The sequence below is a fragment of the Natator depressus genome, chromosome 1, assembly GCF_965152275.1.
Source record: "Natator depressus isolate rNatDep1 chromosome 1, rNatDep2.hap1, whole genome shotgun sequence".
Classification (NCBI taxonomy): Eukaryota; Metazoa; Chordata; order Testudines; family Cheloniidae; genus Natator; species Natator depressus.
This window is the reverse complement of record NC_134234.1, coordinates 141953061-141971949: the sequence shown is the minus strand read 5'-3', so window position 1 is coordinate 141971949 and position 18889 is coordinate 141953061. Positions and strand designations below refer to the sequence as shown.

At 40.1% G+C, this 18889-nt stretch overlaps 1 protein-coding gene across 4 annotated transcripts in view; it reads right to left on the bottom strand.

Moving 5' to 3' along the window:
- Positions 1-18889, bottom strand: part of POLA1 (DNA polymerase alpha 1, catalytic subunit) — a 349929-nt gene that overhangs the window by 45383 nt on the left and 285657 nt on the right. For all 4 annotated transcript variants that reach the window (XM_074968368.1, XM_074968379.1, XM_074968396.1 and 1 more), the window contains exon 36: positions 18391-18487. In XM_074968368.1, the coding sequence (XP_074824469.1) occupies positions 18391-18487 (97 nt within the window). The remainder of the gene's footprint in view (positions 1-18390; positions 18488-18889) is intronic.

Genomic DNA, 18889 nt, shown 5'->3' with positions numbered 1-18889 from the left:
TCATGTGACCCAGAAGTTGAAGACAGTTTCTGATTGAAGTCTGGGGACTCCCTTGAATAGCTGTGATAAATCTGATAGCATCATGAATCTGTCCATGGGAAGAAAGACCCTGGAGGCCAAGGAATCCAGGGATGCCCCTATAAATTGTATGCTCTGAATGGGGAAATCCCCAATGTTGGAAGATGCTGATCACAACATCCGGGCAGAGGGACCACTTGTGATTGTGAAAGGACCTGCTGAGACGATTGGCCAGCTTGTTCTGAGGTACAATGCCTCAAGATATATTGAGTGGGCAATGCAGAAGTCCCACAGTTTGAGGGCTTCCTGGCATAGGGGAGAAGAGCGAGCACCACCCTGTCTGTTTATATAGAACATCACTGGAGTGATGAGGTTCCCAGATATCTTCCCTGTCTCTGAGAAAGGAGGTTTCTATATAGGTACACAGGAGAGTCTCTGAACAGAAATAGATTATACTGAAGGGAGGTCTCCATGATCATCCTCCTCTTCCTCTATCAGGGGAGCTCCAATTGAAAAGGGAGGTGACAGTACTGGGAATGTATAAGGGTCCAGAGACTGAGAGGTTCCTGTTACTGAGAGATGCCAGCAATGGAGACTCTGGTTCAACAGTCACAAATAAGTCTTTCGGATACCTAAAGTCCTGCAGCACCAAGTGAAACTGCAGCATGGACAAACCGGTATCCTTGTCTCTGCAGGATGATAGCAGTGGTTTTGAGACTTCACAGGCGGCACTGATGTAGATGCAGGCTTAGACTTACACACTACCAAAGAGCTCAATAAGGGTACTGGGAGCGGGGTTAAGTCTGACAGTATGGATCTCCTGTGTTTGCTCTGACCATCTCAGCTAGACAACACCGGAGCCTTCTCCGAGCCATATTTGCCTTTAGAGCTACAGGATTTTCCTGCCTCGCTGGTACATGAGGAGCCCCTAGCCTCGAAAGTACCACGCCTCAAGAAAGAGGTCTTTTTGAGGTGGGTATGTTAGGAGGGAAAGGAAATGTTACTCACCCTGTGCAACAACTGTAGTTCTTTGAGATGTGTCTCCCTATGGGTGCTCCACTCCATAGGGACACACATCTCGAAGAACAACAATTACTGCACAGGGTAAGTAATATTACCTTCTTTGAGTGGTGTCCCTATTGGTGTTCCCACTCCAGGGGACTTCTGAACAGTATCCCCAGAAGGAGGAGGGAACTTCGGAACAGAGTCCAGAACCAAAGATAGTACTGCTGAGCCAAGTGCCACACTGGACCTGACTGTATAGAGGAGGGCATAATGCTTTGGAAAGCATATGGATTGAAGACCAGGAAAAGCAGCTACATATCTCAGAAACTGAGATATTCTTCAAAAATACAGCAGATGTTGCTTGCAATCTAGCTGCTATAAACTCTCACCCCCCCCGGGGGCTGAACACCTGCAGGTGCATAACAGGTGTAGATACAACCAGATATCCATTTCAAAAGTCTTTGGGCAGAAATGGGGGCCTCTTAGATCTGCAAAGGATATGAAGAGTCTAGCCAATCTCCTACACTGCTTATTCCTATTCAGGTAGAAGGTAAGACCCTTCTACCATCCAAGATATGGGAGTAGGATTCCTTCTGAGAACTGTGAGGTTTTAGAAAAAAGACCAGTAGATGGATGGATTGGTTAAGATGTAAATCTGATGTAACGTTGGATAGGAACCTGGAATATGAACATAAAGAGACCTTATCATGAAAGAATGTGATAAAGGTGGGATCTGCCATCAAAGTTCCAAACCAATTTCCCCAAACCTATGGGCTGAACTGATGTTAACTAGGAAGGCCATCTCCACAGATAACTGAAGAAGGGAGCAGGTAGCCATTGGTTCAAATGGAGGTTTTATGAGAGAACCTAGTTGAGAACCAGACTGAGGTCCCAGGAAGGGGTGGGGTGCTTAATATGGAGAAGAGATTACTCAGACCCGGGGATTAAAAGTTGATATAGCAGCCAGGTGTACCTTAACCGAGCTGATAAATACCCCGGCTGTCTTCAGATTCAGCAAGTAACCCACAATGACGGAAAGGGTAATCAACTGAGGCCAGAGGTAGAGATAACAGATAATTTGCCAGTGGGCAAATTTCTTCCATTTCTGCAGGTAAGAAGTGCGGGTTGATGTTTTTCTACTGTGTAATAACACCTACTGCACCTTCATAGAGCAGGATACAACAAGTTGATGGGGAGACTGGTTTCCTAGGCCATCCACTTGCCCTGAACTGTGAGGGTACAGAGGTGGGCTCTCCACCCATACAAGGATGCATTGGATGTTAGAGTCACTAACAGGGTTGGGTGGCAGAAAGGGATGCCCTCATAGACGTGGAGCTGCTCCTTCCACCAGTTCAGGGAGTTCTTTACATGCAAGGGGACCGCCACCTGCCTGTCCAAGTTGTCCCTGGTCGGACAGCATGCAGTTCTCAACCAACCTTGGATGCAACAGAGGCGTGATTGATCACAAAGGAGTTTAAGACAGTTCCTTATTGATTTCCCAAGGCTTCTATGAATCGTCCCTACTAGTCCTGGCAAAGTCACAAAACTGTCTAAAGGAAGATATGTTCTGGCTGTCACTGAGTCCAAGTACATCCCTATAAACTGAATTCCCTGCACTGATACTCAAGTGGGTTTCTTTACATTCAGGTGTAGGTCTAACTCTCGGAACAGAGAAAGTGCCTTCTGAGTGGACGACAACACTGCCTTGAAAGACTGGCCTTTGAGAAGCCAGTTATCATGGTACGGGAAGATGAGAATTGCTTCCTGCCAAAGGTGAGCCGCCACTATTTCTAGGAACCTTGAGAACACCCTTGGAGCTGCAGATTGACTGAAGGGAAGCACAATCTGTACTGGAAATGAAATTGTAGACATTTCCTGTGCAATGGGTGTATGGCCATATGGAAGTAAGTGTCTTGTAGGCTGAGGGACAAAAACCAATTCCCTTCCTTTAGAGCAGGAATTATAGTTGTTAGTCACCATCCTGAACTTTTGAGGCTTCACGAACTTGTACAGCTGTTTTAGATCTAAGATCAGCCTCCCATCTCCGTCCATTTTCAGTACTAGGAAGTAGAGCCCTGTGTGGGACTAGTGTAGAGGACTGCAGGAGGACTGGGATCCCACAGGACTGCAGCCACACTAGTAGGAGCAAGTTGGAGTGACAGTGGGTATTACAGGGCGGGACAAGAGTGGGATCAAAAATAGTCTCGTGCAGGACTCTATTAGGAAGTATTTCAAGTAGAACTCCCTCCCCCTGCAAGTGGAAGGGACCAGCTCTATTGCTCCTAGCTGGAGGAGAAAGTTCAACTCTTGCCTTAGTAGAAGTTCACCAGAGGGATCTCTGACGAGGGATGGGAGGAGGATGGAAGAGAGGGAGCATCAAAAACTGGATGGTGTAGCCCAATGTTATGACCTCCAAGACCCACTGGTCTGTGGTGATCTGCTCCCAAGCCTGGTAGAAATGGACAAGGCAATCCCCAAAGGCAGGGAGGTAGGCTAAAAGTTGGAATGGGAGGATTCAAACCCTTGAGCAACCCATCGAAACTGCTGGTTAGATGACACCTGGGTGGTTGTGGAGGGCAGTTGGATAGCCTTATTCCTCTGAAACCTGTCTCTCTTCCTGGGGGGTTCTGTAGGTCTCTGGCATCCCTGGAACCGAGCAGGGCTTGATCTCTGGGCAGTCTGACCTAGTGAAGTGCTTCTTGCATAAAACCCAAGGAAAAAAGGGTGGCCCTGGAGTCCTTAAGCATGTGCAGGGAGTCGGTTGTGGCTGCTGAAAAGAGATTGTGACCATCAAAGGGGAGGTTCTCTACTGTGTTTTGGACCTCTCTCAGTAACCCTGAAAGCTGGAGCATGGACACCCTGCGTATAACTACCACCATGGAGATGGATTTGGCAGCAGTATCTACAGCATCAAGGATGCTTTGAGAGCTGTTCTGGCCAACAGCTGACTCCCTGCAGCAATAGACTGGAATTGTTCCCTGAAGTCATGTTGGAGATGTTCAATAAAGGCCATGAGCTTATTGTAATTAGTAAAGTTATATGTAGCCATGACTGCCTGATAGTTCAAGCTCTGGAACTGCAGCTTTGTGGATGAGTAAGATTTTAATACAGAGAGGTCCAATTGCTTTTGCTCCTTGTCATAGGGGAAAAGTGCTGTCTATCCCACTCATTCACAGCATTCACCACAAGTTAGATGGAAAACAAAAAAAAGTCACAGTCCTTCAGGGGCACATTATACTTCTGGTCAGCCCTTTTGCACATTGGTTGAATAGTTGCCGGAGTCTGCCATACTGTCTTAACTGGATTCAGGAACGCCTAATTAATAGGGAGCACCCTCTGGAGGGCGTTGCTCATTGTGAAATATCAAGCAGCCTGTGCTGCTGGTCTTTGACCTCCTCCAGAGGGATTTGCGGAGTGTCCGTTACCCTTCTACCGATGTCCTGGAATTGTCTGAAGTCAACATCGATGGAAGGAGGGGGCAATAACAATGAAATGGTAGTTTCAGGGGTAAATTCCTCGTCTGTCCTAGCCTCCAACTCCTCAAACATCTCCTGCCTTACAAGGGCAGGAGGAGGATGTGGAACTCTGGTCTCCACAATGGACGGTACTGGTGGTTTATTGAACTGTTGTCGATAGGCAGCCTGTGGGGCCCATTGCATAAGGGAGTGGGGGTGGCATACAGGGTGGTTCCATCATGACTGATGCCCAACAAAGTCCTCTCTGAGCAAGGGCAGATTCCTTAAGAGGTATGTAGGAGAACAAAGATCAAGGAGACTGACAGGAAGTGCTCTTCTTCCTCCTCCACATCCTCCCACAGGGGGGCAGCCAATGAAGACAAAGGAGAGTCCTATGCCAGGGAGAGGCCACTCAAAGACTCAGGTATTGGTACTACGAGATGCTTGGTACCTGAGAGCAACAGGGACTCTGGTTTATTCGACACCAAGAATCCCTCAAGTATTGGAACTCCTGAGAAAAGGATACAAGTACTGACACCTTAGTCAAAGTCGCCATGGTTGGAGCTGACAATACTAATAATGTTGAGTGTTCCACAGGCCTTGTCAGACACCAATGCTTGCTCAGTACCGAGAGTACAACTTGTACAGTCACACTCAGCTGAGCTACTTGCAACAGTAACGATGGCTGGGGTAAGGCGCCTGACAGCACCAACGACTGAGGGGAATGCTACTGTGCTGATGACGGGGCTGAGCTTGATGGTACCCTGAATTTCTCCTTACTAGTGGAAGGTTAGGTAGAGCATAACAAGGGCCGTGTTGGAGCTATGGGGCTTCGCAGGCCTGCCGGTACCAGAGGAAGAGTCTTTGGCCTCAATGTACCTTTGGATACTGAGGGTTCAACAGGAACCTGGGTCTTTTTTGGAGCTGGCTCTTTAGGCAGAGTCTGTGCTCTTTTGGGGAGTCTTCCCAGAGTGCGCCAAAGACTTCCTTTTCTTAGGATAAGCATGCCCTGAGATGGACGGGATGCTGGATGAATGGGGGGGGATCTCCTGACCTGGCTCAGAGAGTGGTTGCAGGGAACGTTACACTGTCAACAGTCTGAGCTTTATCTCCCTGTTCTTCCTAGCCTTGGACTTAAGTACTAAGCAAACGGAGCACTTCTGGGAGATATGGGACTCTCCCAAGCAAGGGATACACTTGGAGTGTCTGTCGCTCACCAGTGTAGCCTTCTGGCAGGAGAGGCAATGTTTGAATCTTGGAGAATCAGGCACACCTTGCCAGGAAAAGACAAGACTCCTTGGGAGAAGAGAGGGAAACACAGTCCTCTTGGCTAAACCAAATAACTATACAAACATTAAAACAGTAAACTAACTAGTGTTAATAGAAAAAAGTGGGGAAAGTATGAGTACGCTCTAGGCAGATTTGCTCGTGTTCTGTCTCGGGCTGAGGTGGCAGAGAAGGAACGGATGGCAACTCATCCACACCCCCTTATATAGAGCTTGTTTTCTGCTATGAGAAGGCATAGGATGCCTGCATGGGCCAAACAGATACAGCTAGCTAGAAATCAAGGGCTTGAGAAGCACATGCACACCTGGAGTGGAGCACCCATAGGAACACTACTTGAAGAAGAATTAGAACTCCTCTTCTTAGGATCTTTAAAAGGAGGTCTCTGAGGCTTTCCTCTTTCTAGGAGAGTGTTGCACTGCGGTTTAAGGGGCACTACTGACCCCCAGGGACTGATGTACAGGGGGGTTTCTCCTGATCTGGCTCTGAAGAGAATACTCCATCATTAACAGTCACAATTGATTGCCTGGTTCTTCTGGGCCCTGGATTTGATGGCCAAATAAATGTTACACTGCTGTGGGAAGTGCAACTCCCCCAGGCAGCAAAGCCAAATAAAGAGTTTGACTGAACTAGCCTCTTTACATCTGAGGCAACATTTAAACCTCAGTGAACTGGGCATGCCCTCACAGGGGGGGATTTCCTCAAAGGAAATAAAGCAATCTTTTTAGTAGCCAGTAACTAACTACTTAAAACTAATTAAGTAAACTACATAAACTAAGGGCCTGTCCACACTTAAAACGCTACAGCGACACAGCTGTGCCACTGTAGCAGTGCTGCTGTAGCGCTTCAGTGTAGACACTACCTCCACATCCCTGAGGTGGTAACTAGGGTGACAGAAGAATTCTTCCGTTGACCTAGCGCTGACTACACAGGGACTTAGGTTGGTTTAACAACGCTGCTCAGGGGTGTGGATTTTTCACCTCTCTGACTGATGTAGTTAAACCAACCTAATTTTCTAGTGTAGACCAGGCCTAAGTAAATGATCTCAGTAAGCATCTAAGGCATGCACAAAGAGGACACACTGGGCTACTTCTCAGGCTGAGGCAATTGAGAAGGAATTGAGTACGGTCTGCCTGCACAGCCTTATGCAGCCACGGTCTGAGGCATGAGGTCAGTAGTGTATGTGTAGGCCGAATGGACACTGCTCATGAAAAACTCTGATCAAAGGCACGTGGCGCGTGTGAGCACCTGAAGTGGAACGTCCATACATGCTCCACTGGAAGTAGTCGTCAAGGACTTTTGCTTCTCTTTCAGAAACCTAGACCACTAAGACAGTGCAAAAAGCAAACCTCCTCCCAGAGCAGCAAGGCATAGATGGGAGACGGGATACTAAAGACTGAATAATTTCCATATTTAACTAATCTGCCCCAAATTAATCCAAATTAATTCCAGAAAAAACTGAACCTACCTAAAACTTTCCTCAAAAACTCACATCCTAGTTACAGTTCAAAAAGGCTCAGAGACCTTTCTTTAAAATTCTGTGTTGAATTGCACTTCCTATTTTTTCTGGAAGCACAGAGAAAATGGCTATTTGTGTGGTATTTTAAATCCAGCTGAAACCATGAAAGAGTGAAACTAAGTAAAAAAAAAAAAAAAAAAAAAAAGAGTCAGTTCTCAGATGTCCAGTCAAACTCTCAAAAAAAGATTCAGATAAGAATCCTAATAAAGAATATGCATCTATGAAGAGAACTGAACCTTCTGTGTGGTTCACTATCCACTAATTTACATATTTAAAGTTCAGACACCCACATATGCACAATCTGAAAATGTATGTATACGTATTTCCCCCCCTGTAATGCAAGCCAAGAAACAAAACAGTCACTACTTTTTTACACAAGTAACTTTTCATAGATCACAATTATATGGTATATCAAGTTGACACTTAATCAGCCTACAACCCCAGTAAGTCATGGACAAGATATCAAAAATAAAAACCTCCCCCCAAACAAAAAAGACGAAGAAATTAAAACAATTAGTAATTATTGGTAGCCACTTAATAGGTGCTCAAAAGCATAATAGCTACATTTCTTTTAGTAACTATATTGCATTAATGAGACTTATTTTGGTAATTTGCACTAGTTAATTTTTAATAAACACGTTCTGAACTATTTAAGACTTAGCAAAAAGCAAACACAACCATTCTATTTCACAAATGAAAAAGTCGGATTTTGGAAGGAAAATACACGTAATGTGACATGTACTTTACACAATGTAATGCAACATACAAACAATTTCTACTAGTGTCCCTTTTCCACTCCACCGTGAACTCACCAGTTCAAACAGAAAATATTCACCTGATAAACACGTCGCTGGTTTCATGTGCTAGACATTTATGCACCCACCTACTGTTATATAAAACAAATATGAAACAGCCCTATAAATAGCTGAACATTTTAATTCTAAGTTCATAATATTTGACACTAATAGGATTTTATTTGTTTTTATCCTCTAAACAAAGTAGCTCAGTCTGTCACTCACTCCCTTTTATTCATTTTTTTGTTTTGTCTTATTGCATGCATCTCTTGTAAAGTGAAAACGTCTGTTTTAAGATAAGTGGAAATACTACAGTACGTAACGTTTTCATGTCAAAATAATTACATTATTATATTCTGAGTTAAATTATTTAAGGTGGGAAAACATTTTGATATTCATTTGACAGTTGTAATCCTGGCAGGATCAAATCAACTTCTTGCAAAGAGGCTTCCATTGGTTTAAAAAAAAAATGCGGAAATGGGCTAAGCGACACAGAGAATTATCCCACTAACCTTTTTGGGAGCAGATCTTCAACTAAGTTACAAATGGCAAGCAGTCTAATTCATCCCTGGAAGCCAATGGAATTAGACCAGGGATTCATTTGTCCCAAGTCTGGTGTTTAGTGTTCACAATTTATGGTGATGGGTACCCTACATATATCCTAGTCATTCACCTTTCTTTGTTTACATCATAAAACCATCACATCACATAGGACAACTAGATCTTTGGTTAGACAGGCTACAGACTGAAATAGTAGGTGGATTACAAGTCAAGACTGGGGGACATTGACTGCTTGAGAACTTTTATACAGCATATGCCCACTGTACCTTTCACATGCATATTTCACTTTCACAGCAATAAAATCTCTAAAAATGTTTTTGGTTTATTTTTTATTTTTACAGAAACACACACAATATTCTCCATTGTACACTACCTTGCTTCTACTATGCTAAACAGATGAGCATCACACTGTAGCATAACTTCCAATAAGAACATTTCAATAAATCAATTTAAAATTGCATTCAGATGCTCAGTTGTCTTATGCTAATTTTTTTTTTATCAATGGATCATGCATAATTCACAAAACCTATGCCAATTAAAAAATTCTCATGTCTGCCAGAGAATAAAATTTAAAAAACCCCTTTCTATATTGCCACGCTGTTACATACATAGCCCTCAACACCTTGAGGTAGGCTATATCTTAGTTTTCAGTCATACATGCTCTAGGGGAAAAAAAATTAAAATAAATAAGCTTCACCATGTCTTTGAAAATGTAAATTTTTTCTGTTTAGGATATATAGACTTATGAATTTTCTCAAATGTGATTATTATTGTTTTTTCAAGGTTACTGCCATAAAAAAAATAAAACTAAAATCTGACAGAGACAAAAAAATGCATTCAGTTTTTAAACTCTGCTTCCAACAATAATTAATGTATATTTACATTTTAACAGTCAAAGTCCAGTTTGGGAAGTTTAAGAAACTGATTTGAAGATAGGATCTGACCCAAAAAGAGAACCTGAGCTTGTGTAAATTGGTGTACCTGCATTTAATGTAAGTAGAACTACACAAATTTATAACATCTGAGGATATAACCCTTTATGTTTAAAACTTAATTTGGGAATTAAAATGAGTTGGTACATACATTTAAAATGGCTGGTAAAATTTCTATGGGGACGAGTCATTCTAGTCAGTGCAGGAAGCTTATATAAAAGATAACAGACACACAACCCCAATTCCACCAAGAACATATATAATGTGCAGGACAATTCCACAAAACCAACATTGATTTAACATTCCTAACACTTAGTGACTATTTCCCTTCTTTGTCCCTTTTTATTGGTGCACACTAAATTCTAATTATTTATTTTCCTACAACACCCTTCTCCTAGGCTCAAATTGGTTTTTTTCCCCTGTGTTATTGAAGGTATTTTTCTCTTTGGAGCTTCACTTTACACCAATATTTTGACATTTATTTACCATATATTTGCTGTCATGGTGAATGTAAGACTAAGCCTTGTATTTCTGATGTTACTTTGATTAATGTCACAGGTTTGCTGAATGATACATCCAGGAATTAATTCGGACTTTATAATACTCTTTTTATTCAGTCTACCAAAGGTTATTGATATATTTAATGTATAGATGTCAGTGGTTTTCCACATTTCTACTCCATTTTAACCAAATGTAACCATGAAATTCTAACCGATTAAAAGTTACTGTCTGAACTACAATAACCTATGTTTTGTTTCAAACTGTATTATTATCCAATTATATAAATTAAATAAAAGTAATAGAAAGTGTCATCAAACATCAGACATTAAAATACAGCAATACTAGGAAACAAAATGATGAACCTGAAAAAGCACTGATAGACCATGGATGAAATACTAGCCCCACAGAAGTCAATGAGAATTTTGCTATTAACTTCAACGGAGTCAAGATTTCACCCCACATATATACATAGCCATAAGCAGGCATATATTTCACCTATTATATTTCTGACTGAGAGCAGACTCCATAAGCAGAAAGTCCCAAAATGCCAGACACAAAAAATTGTGGGAGTTAATGTAAGTAACATTCTATATCCTCAGTTTCATGATTATTTCTATGTAAATAATTTTCAATAATAAAATGAAGGAACACCAAATTTGAATGGATGACAGGTATAGGTAAACTAGCAAATGAAATGAATGAAAGTCCTTACATGAATGGGTCAAAAAGTTACAGGAATGGTCTGGAAGACTGCTTCTAATGTATAATCTCAGTGTCTACAGGTGGTGCTGTACAACAAGTTTGCCTTGGTTACACAAGTTATATTTTTCTAATGATTTTTTGACTCACATTTGTGATATGATACCAGTTTACCAGGGAAAATTCAAAACAAAATTATCTTGTCCTAAGCTCCACACTTATCTGATTATTTCAACTTTTAACTCGCTTCCAATTATTAAAAGTTCCAGTTTAAGGTGTCAGTCCTTGTGAACATTTGATTTTAGTAACACAGCTTATGCTCAAATAAATTTGTTAGTCTCTAAGGTGCCAAAAGTACTCCTGTTCTTTTTTTAAAGGATATATATGCACTACTAACCTAATAGAAGGAGGTTACAAAACAACCTTCAGAACATATCAACATAATTTCTTTGTCATCCACAGGTGGTGGGTAGTATTTACACTTCCACTGACAGAAAATGAAAGAGCTCTTTCTGCAGCTCTCTCTATCTCATTGGCAGTGTGAGAGGGGCTAGGAGTTGAACCTAGGTGTCATATATAACAGTAGACACTAGTACCAATAGGTCACTGGTTAGTCCTTTAAATAATCTCTAGTGAATAAATAAGATTTCAGAAAGTTTTTACTAGATAATTACACTTCCTGATTTGTAATTAGTGGAACTACATGTAATTACATAATAATTATGATGGTAATTACGTAATTAAGATGTATAATTATGTAGTAAAAAACATTATGGAAATAAAAGCCATTAACTGTATAAGCACAATACATTTTAAAAATAAATTCTGTATCATCTGTTTAAAACTACTATATTTCTCAAAATATCAAAATGATTAGACCTTGTTATCAATCACTTGCTGCCAAGTTTTGTAAAAATATATATATATTTATACAACCATTAAAAAAAAGCACCTGAAATCTAAACCCCAAAATTACACTATCTAGGCATGCACATACTGAGGTTTATACAGAGTTAAATTGTTTCCGTTTGCATTGTTACATTTCCGGACTCCACAAAAATTAGCTAAAAAAACCCACCAACCATAAATTGGGATCTGAAACCTAGACAAACTTTGAAGTCAGGTCCAATAACCTTCACAGTGCCCTACTGAAAAAGCAGTAGCATGTCAGACACTTTCTTTTCACTACAGAAAGTAAAAAGAACAGGAGTACTTGTGGCACCTTAGAGACTAACAAATTTACTAGAGCATAAGCTTTCATGAGCTACAGCTCACTTCATCGGATGCAGAAAGTGCTCTCCTCCCATCTGTGATAAGAGATCTATACTAAAAGCTATTTTGGATTTGAACTCAATTTATAAACAAAACTGACAGTGTTCAGATAAATTAAGGCAGAATGACATGGGTCTTCATGGAAAAATGTGTCTCAGCGCTGAGCTATACATAAAAAATAAATTGAAACAATGGGGTGGGGCAGTGGAGATTTCAAAAGAGTTTTTAGTTTAACAGTAGTCAAAATGGCAACTGTATCATTCATAAAGGGTGATATATAGATTTTTGTAACTTGCCAAATATCATTAAATAATTTTCAGTTAGATGACTGCAACATTTTATTTTGAAGTTTCTCCCCACTTTCTAGTTTACATCATTTTTGCCTGATTTTCGCTTATATGTAAAATAGTCATTAATGTAGCAGAATTATGGAAGTACAATAAGTTGCAAAGTAGTGTCAAAATATTTACTTGAAAAAGTCAACGATTATAATTCATGCTGAGTCAGGAGTAAATTAAACTACAATCTCTCTTTCCCCTCCCCCCCAAAATTTGTGTAAGGATAAACATCCATCTTTAATCAACCCTGTTTTACTAATGAGGAAGGATTGACCATGGTTAAAGCACAGGACAGGGATTCAGACAGTCTTCATTCTACTCTTGGCTCTACCATAGCCTTCCTGTGCGACCTTAGGAATGCCCAATTTTTATGCACCTCAGTTTCCATAGCTGTAAATGGGACTCACATAACTTCAGAAGAGTATTATAAGCTTTAATTCATTTAATTGTATGCAAAGCTCTGAGCTTAGATGAAAAGTGATATAGACATGTCAAGTATATTGGTTTTTTTAAGTGTTACTTGGGGAGGTGCTCTTCATAAAGGGTGAAAAAAACAAACATGATGCAATATTAAGGCAATGTGTATCAGAAGAAGAATTCACTCATAACCAAACACTCATAAATTGAGCTAAGTCACATTCTTAACATTATCTGAACCACTATTTGTATTTAATAAAAGATGGGGGAAAAAAAGGGAAGTGTAAATGAATTGGTATTATTCTGTAAAGTCTCCATGACTTGTGAAGATCACATGCATGCATTTTAGACAACTTTTAAAACCTACGTTATTTGGGAAAGGTCAGGAAATAGCTAAACTCTGTTAACTCCCTGAATATTTTAAAGGATTTAAAATTATTTATTATTAAGTATTGTAATTATTTATAATAATTAAGTATTGTAAAAACTATTTCACTTTCCTCTATAGCCTTTCCATATTTATTGTTGGAAATGTAAATGGGAAAAAAAAAAGCTACAAAAACCCATCTGACTTCATGCTTGAACCTCAAATGTTTTAGTTCTGTGTCTTCAATATTTTGTGGGTTTCACATTTCCTCTCCAAAAGTAACTGTAATTCAAGAAACGTCATCGGGACGATAATGAGGCCAAACACCGCTAAAAACAAACACATCTAAAAGCTGTCGTCTTTGAGGCAGAAAAAGTTGTTTCAAATCTTCGGTTGGGAGCAATGAATTGACATTGTTGAATTTGTGGCTGACTCACAGATTTAGAAATTGCTAAGTTGAAAAATCATTTATCGAAGGACATGATGGAAAATAATCCACGCAAGACTTCTTAAAATCCTGTGCAGAGCAACGCTTGGTTACCTTTAAGAACTGAAGTCAATTACTAGTGCCTAAAGGTGTGACACTAACTGAAATGCACTGTCCACTGAAACAGGTGTAGAACTCAGATCATTATTTATGGAACCTCACCGTGTTGTGAAATCACCTTTTTTGTCTGTCATTGCTAGCAGATGGGAATACAACTAACTCTGACTTTTAAACGAATGCCTCTCTTTGCTGTATCCCCCTTCTTCACTCCCCCTAAAAAAAAAAAAAAAAAAAAAAAAATCCACACTTCTAATTCCATCTCCTTCCCTGCCCACTGCTGTGAGCCATTTGTTACAGTCTTCATCTTTACAGGCAGAAAAGATATGGAAAATAACTCCAGTATTGACTGAAGGGCCATATATTTCATTGCACAGTGATTCATTTATTGTCTCCATCTCAGTGTCTCTCTCCTCTCCATCAGAAACATCAACTTTCACATCTCCTATATGAGAAAAAATATCTTCTTGCTTAGGTGCCCTTCCAATCTTAGTTGCAGTATCCTGTCTCCCTCTCAAACAGCCACCACCAGCCAACATGCCGATATTAAAGCCCCACCCCATTAAGTAGCTCTGCCAACATATCTCCATTATATAGGGTCTACTTTCAAAGCTTTATAATAACTCATCCATAAAAAAAATTCACTTCATACTGATACTTGGCACACCAAGTTATGAACACACTGGGGAAAAACAATGTTTAAATTATAGGATGCAAACAAACATTCAGAGTTGAATGTTGTGTTTTTATGTGTAAGTCACACAGTTTAAAAGAGTTTCATTTTTCTCAATTCAATTTTGCAGTTTATTCATCCAGAAAGTAAACTAGGCACTTTTGGTATTTGTATGAACGGGTGGAGGTAGGGGATGTACACGGCTGTGATACCCGTGTAAACGCATTTTCTGAGCGTGCACAGGCTTTTATGGAGCCACAGCACATAAATACCTAATCTGAAGAATTAGACTGTGGTTCCAAATACTAGCATATGTTTTGGAGGTGCAGTGCGTCCTAAAATCCAGCAATGTTTCAATTACTAATGACTGCAAAGTATCCTCCCTTCTTCAGTGCTTTCTGTTCAGCCGCTAGACTGACAGACTCAGTTTATTGGATTCCAGTGCCAAGGAGCTCCACAGCTGAGAACATTCTATATCACAGAATATATCTAAGCACCTATATGGCCTCAATCACTGTGGTATAAGAGTGCCTAAAAAGAACATGAATAAATTTATCCTCAACACCCCTTGGCAACAGGGGGAAGTGTTATTACCCTCATTTTACTCACAAGAATGGAGACAGATAGATTAATGGTCAGACTGTGATCCTGTTACACTGAATAGTACCTTACACAGTGAACAGATTTACTGGAGTCAATGGAACTACTTGTTGAGTAATTTACTACTCAGTGTGAGTAAGGGACTAAATCTGGTCCTAAGTGACTTGCCTAATGTCACACAGGAAGTCAATGGCAGATGAGGGAACTGAAGCAGCTATGTTTCAGCCACAGTGGTATCACCCAGCGTTACTTGGGCTTTATACCTCTTGATTTTTTAAAAAACGACAAAGAGAAAAGAACTATAGCAAATTCTTATCTGTATGCATAATGTATGAGATTTCTATGGAGTGGCCTTATAGAATCTTCAATAAGTCCCACTAGAGTCACTTCTGATTTTCTGATGTGGCCATGAAAAAACGTGTTTGTTTTGGGGTGCAGTTCTCAGACAACAAGCACAGTTATTGTCTGGTTAGTCAGTATGCTGTGCTGCTTGTATCTCCATCTATGTAAATGGCTGACAGACTACCCATAAACCTCTTCATCCATGCCTTCAGAAAGTGCAGCTCATGAAATTGCGTTGTCTGATCAGATCCAGACTGAAGCACTTCAGAGCCTGTCCTGTAAGTGTAAGAAAATGAGCCTTGCTGCTCACATTTTGAGTTGATTAATGGAACATTTCTCCTCCTCTGTCCCACTTTTTAAATGAAGGGAATTAACAAGAAAACATGACAGTTCCCGAACTGTTACTATCGTCTGTGATCAGTTATTCACAGGGGGGCAAAGGTCAGATCTCTTGTTGAACTGTCATTACATAAGCAATAGGCCCTAACTTAGGAAGGTAGCAGCGGGAATTTCTGGGAGCCTTTAGAATCTGGTTTCCTTTCAGAGAGCAGAAACGAGTGAGGTGGTCTCATGGACTTCACTATTAACATATTAAGCTATGATCTGCTCTGGCTGCCTGGGGTTTCCACATGAAATTAAAGGCATTACTTTTTACCTATAAAACCCCCAGACGACTAAGGGCCTACCAATTAGAGAGACTGCCTCTCTCTCTGTGCCAAACTACCACAGCTGAGAACATCTGAGGTGCACAAGTTGGATCCACACTGGCATAAGGGAGAAAGAGCTTCTGACAGGATATTCTCTGTGAGGGCTTCATGACTTTGGACTTCACTCCCCCATCTAAGGCAGCTTTAATCGGATGACAGGTTTCCGAGTAGCAGCCGTGCTAGTCTGTATCCGCCAAAAAAACAGGAGTACTTGTGGCACCTTAGAGACTAACAAATTTATTAGAGCATAAGCTTCCATGGGCTACAGCCCACTTCATTGGATGCACTGAATGGAACATATAGTACGAAGATTACACACACACACACACACACACAGAAGGTGGAATTTGCCATACCAACTGTAAGAGGCTAATTAATTATCTATTAGCTATTATCAGCAGGAGAAAAAAAAACTTTTGTAGTGATAATCAAGATGGCCCATTTAGACAGTTGACAAGAAGCTGTGAGGATACTTAACATGTGGAAACAGATTCAATATGTGTAATGACCCAGCCACTCCCAGTCTCTATTTAAACCCAAGTTAATGATATCTAGCTTATGCTCTAATAAATTTGTTAGTCTCTAAGGTGCCACAAGTACTCCTGTTTTTTTAATCGGATGGACCTTCATTTGACAGACATTTGAAAATGAAGGAAAAAGAGAATTGTAGAATGGGGAGTTGTTGGATGGTAATTTTGAGTTTTTAAGTTGCCTGGCTAACTGATGGTGAGCGTTATTACATTTTATGACTGCATAGAGGGTATTTTTATGATACTTGTTTAAATTAAGACAAGAATGTATGCATAGGTGCCCTTTTTAGCATGTACATATATAAAGTAAATAAATACAGATGTGTGCCCATAGTGTTTCAGGCTTGTAAACATGAAACTCGGTGCTTTCAAACAAACATTCCCACATCGAAACAGGTGTAGTAGCTGCAGAATGTATACTTCCTGTCCAGTTTAACACACTTATCCTGGGTCAGAAAAGTCTTGCTCATTTTTTTGCTAAATATTGTTCCTTTACATTTTAGCTTCTGGGATGGTTCCTAGGAACACTCTTGATATTTCATGATCTAATTGTATAACCCTAGGAAGGACCCTACTCTGGGAATGGCTTCCCTGGCCGATGGGTCCTCTCATTTAACTAAAGAGGGCTGGTGACAGAACGAACATTACCTTAGTAAAAAGTTTGCGATGCTATGGTTAGACTAAAACAACAGACTAATTAGTAAATGCCTGGCCTCCTTTGGATCTAGTAGCAAAGGAACTATCTCAAGCTGAAAGCCTGTATCACTGATTTTCAGTATTCCATTCTGGAAGCTCAAGCTGCAGGAATGAATTCACCTTCTTAAGGGTATCAAAAAGGCACCTAGCTACTCTGGAAAAGAGGGTGCTGATATATCAAGACAGAGCCCACACTCCTGCCTATTGAGCATGTGCAAGCTAAGAGGTTCCAGCTATACTTCTTGGATTGTATGCTGTGCTTATCACTGTAGTACTTGGGTATTTATTTGTTCTACTATATTCTTTTTCACCTCTTGGTCTTCACCCTAACTGGGATGTGGGAAAGGAGATTATTCTGCAGTGGAGGTTTCTGTCAGGCTACTACTATTGCTGACTCATCTTTTCTCCATAGGAGCCACTATGGACTTCCTGTAGGAGTTTCAACGGGAGTAGGAACATGTATTTTTGGATCAACAATGCACCAAACGTGGGGACCAAAATTTCGTTTATTCAGTCTTGTATATAAGTCAGCCACCAACTTGAAAATCACCTTTCTCTATGAAAATTGCTATCTATTACAGTTAACTAACATTACAATAACTGAAAGAAGTAAGCACAAATATCTTTAAGTTTGCTTAATTTGTATATTTAACTGTGCTTTACATATAGTTAGTTTCATGGCTTGTCTTAGTCAGTCAGTTTCTCCGCTGCTGAAAGATATTAACATGGGAATATAAAACCTTTCAAAAGGGAACTTAAAAATTCTCTGAATGTACAATATCAAAGATTTTTCTGTCAGAAAGTGCAGTTCCTTTAAATTAGTTAATTTAGTCATGTTGACAATGTCCCTTCCAACCTCATAATAAAGAGCATTTTTATCATTAGAGCATTTGAAAAAAGCCCCACATTCCTCTTTCCAAAGCTCTATTACTTCAGAAGTACAGGCGACACATGCAAGGGATTCTTAAGCCACTGACTCCTATGCAACCTCTTCTTCATGCAGGGGATTCCTAAATTCATTTGGCCTCCTACTTCCTGCGTGATGTATGTTTGAACAGCACAATAGAGTAGGTTTGGCTTTTATGATGCAAATTTCCACTTTAAATTCAAGAAGTAATTACAGTATTTTAACGTACCTTTCTCTTGATCAGTAGTAACTTTCTCCTTTGCATAGTCCACATCAAAAATATACCGGTAAAAGCACAGCTGGGTGTACAGGGCCTTGTCGGAATACTGTAATGTAAAAGAACATAAATGAAAACCACTATTTCAAGAAAAGCTCACACCTAAAAGGATATGTTCTCTTGTATCTGCATCAATATACAACTACAGAAAAAGTGATCCTGTTAGTGGTTTCCTAACATATTATATGTTCTGTTCGTGTCAGATGACTATTTATTAAAAGCTGCAAATTCATTATTTGCACTTTAAGAAAACTGGCTTTATCGACTATAAATTCATATCACACTTGTATTCATAATATACACTGTAAATGGGAAGACTGTCACTTCTGAATTTTATCTAAACTCCAATCTACACTAGCCCATAGTCAGATCATTCTTTTAAAGGTTTCATTATGGATAATCATATTAAATGTATCCATTTTCACAGATTCATTAGAACTACTATACTAGC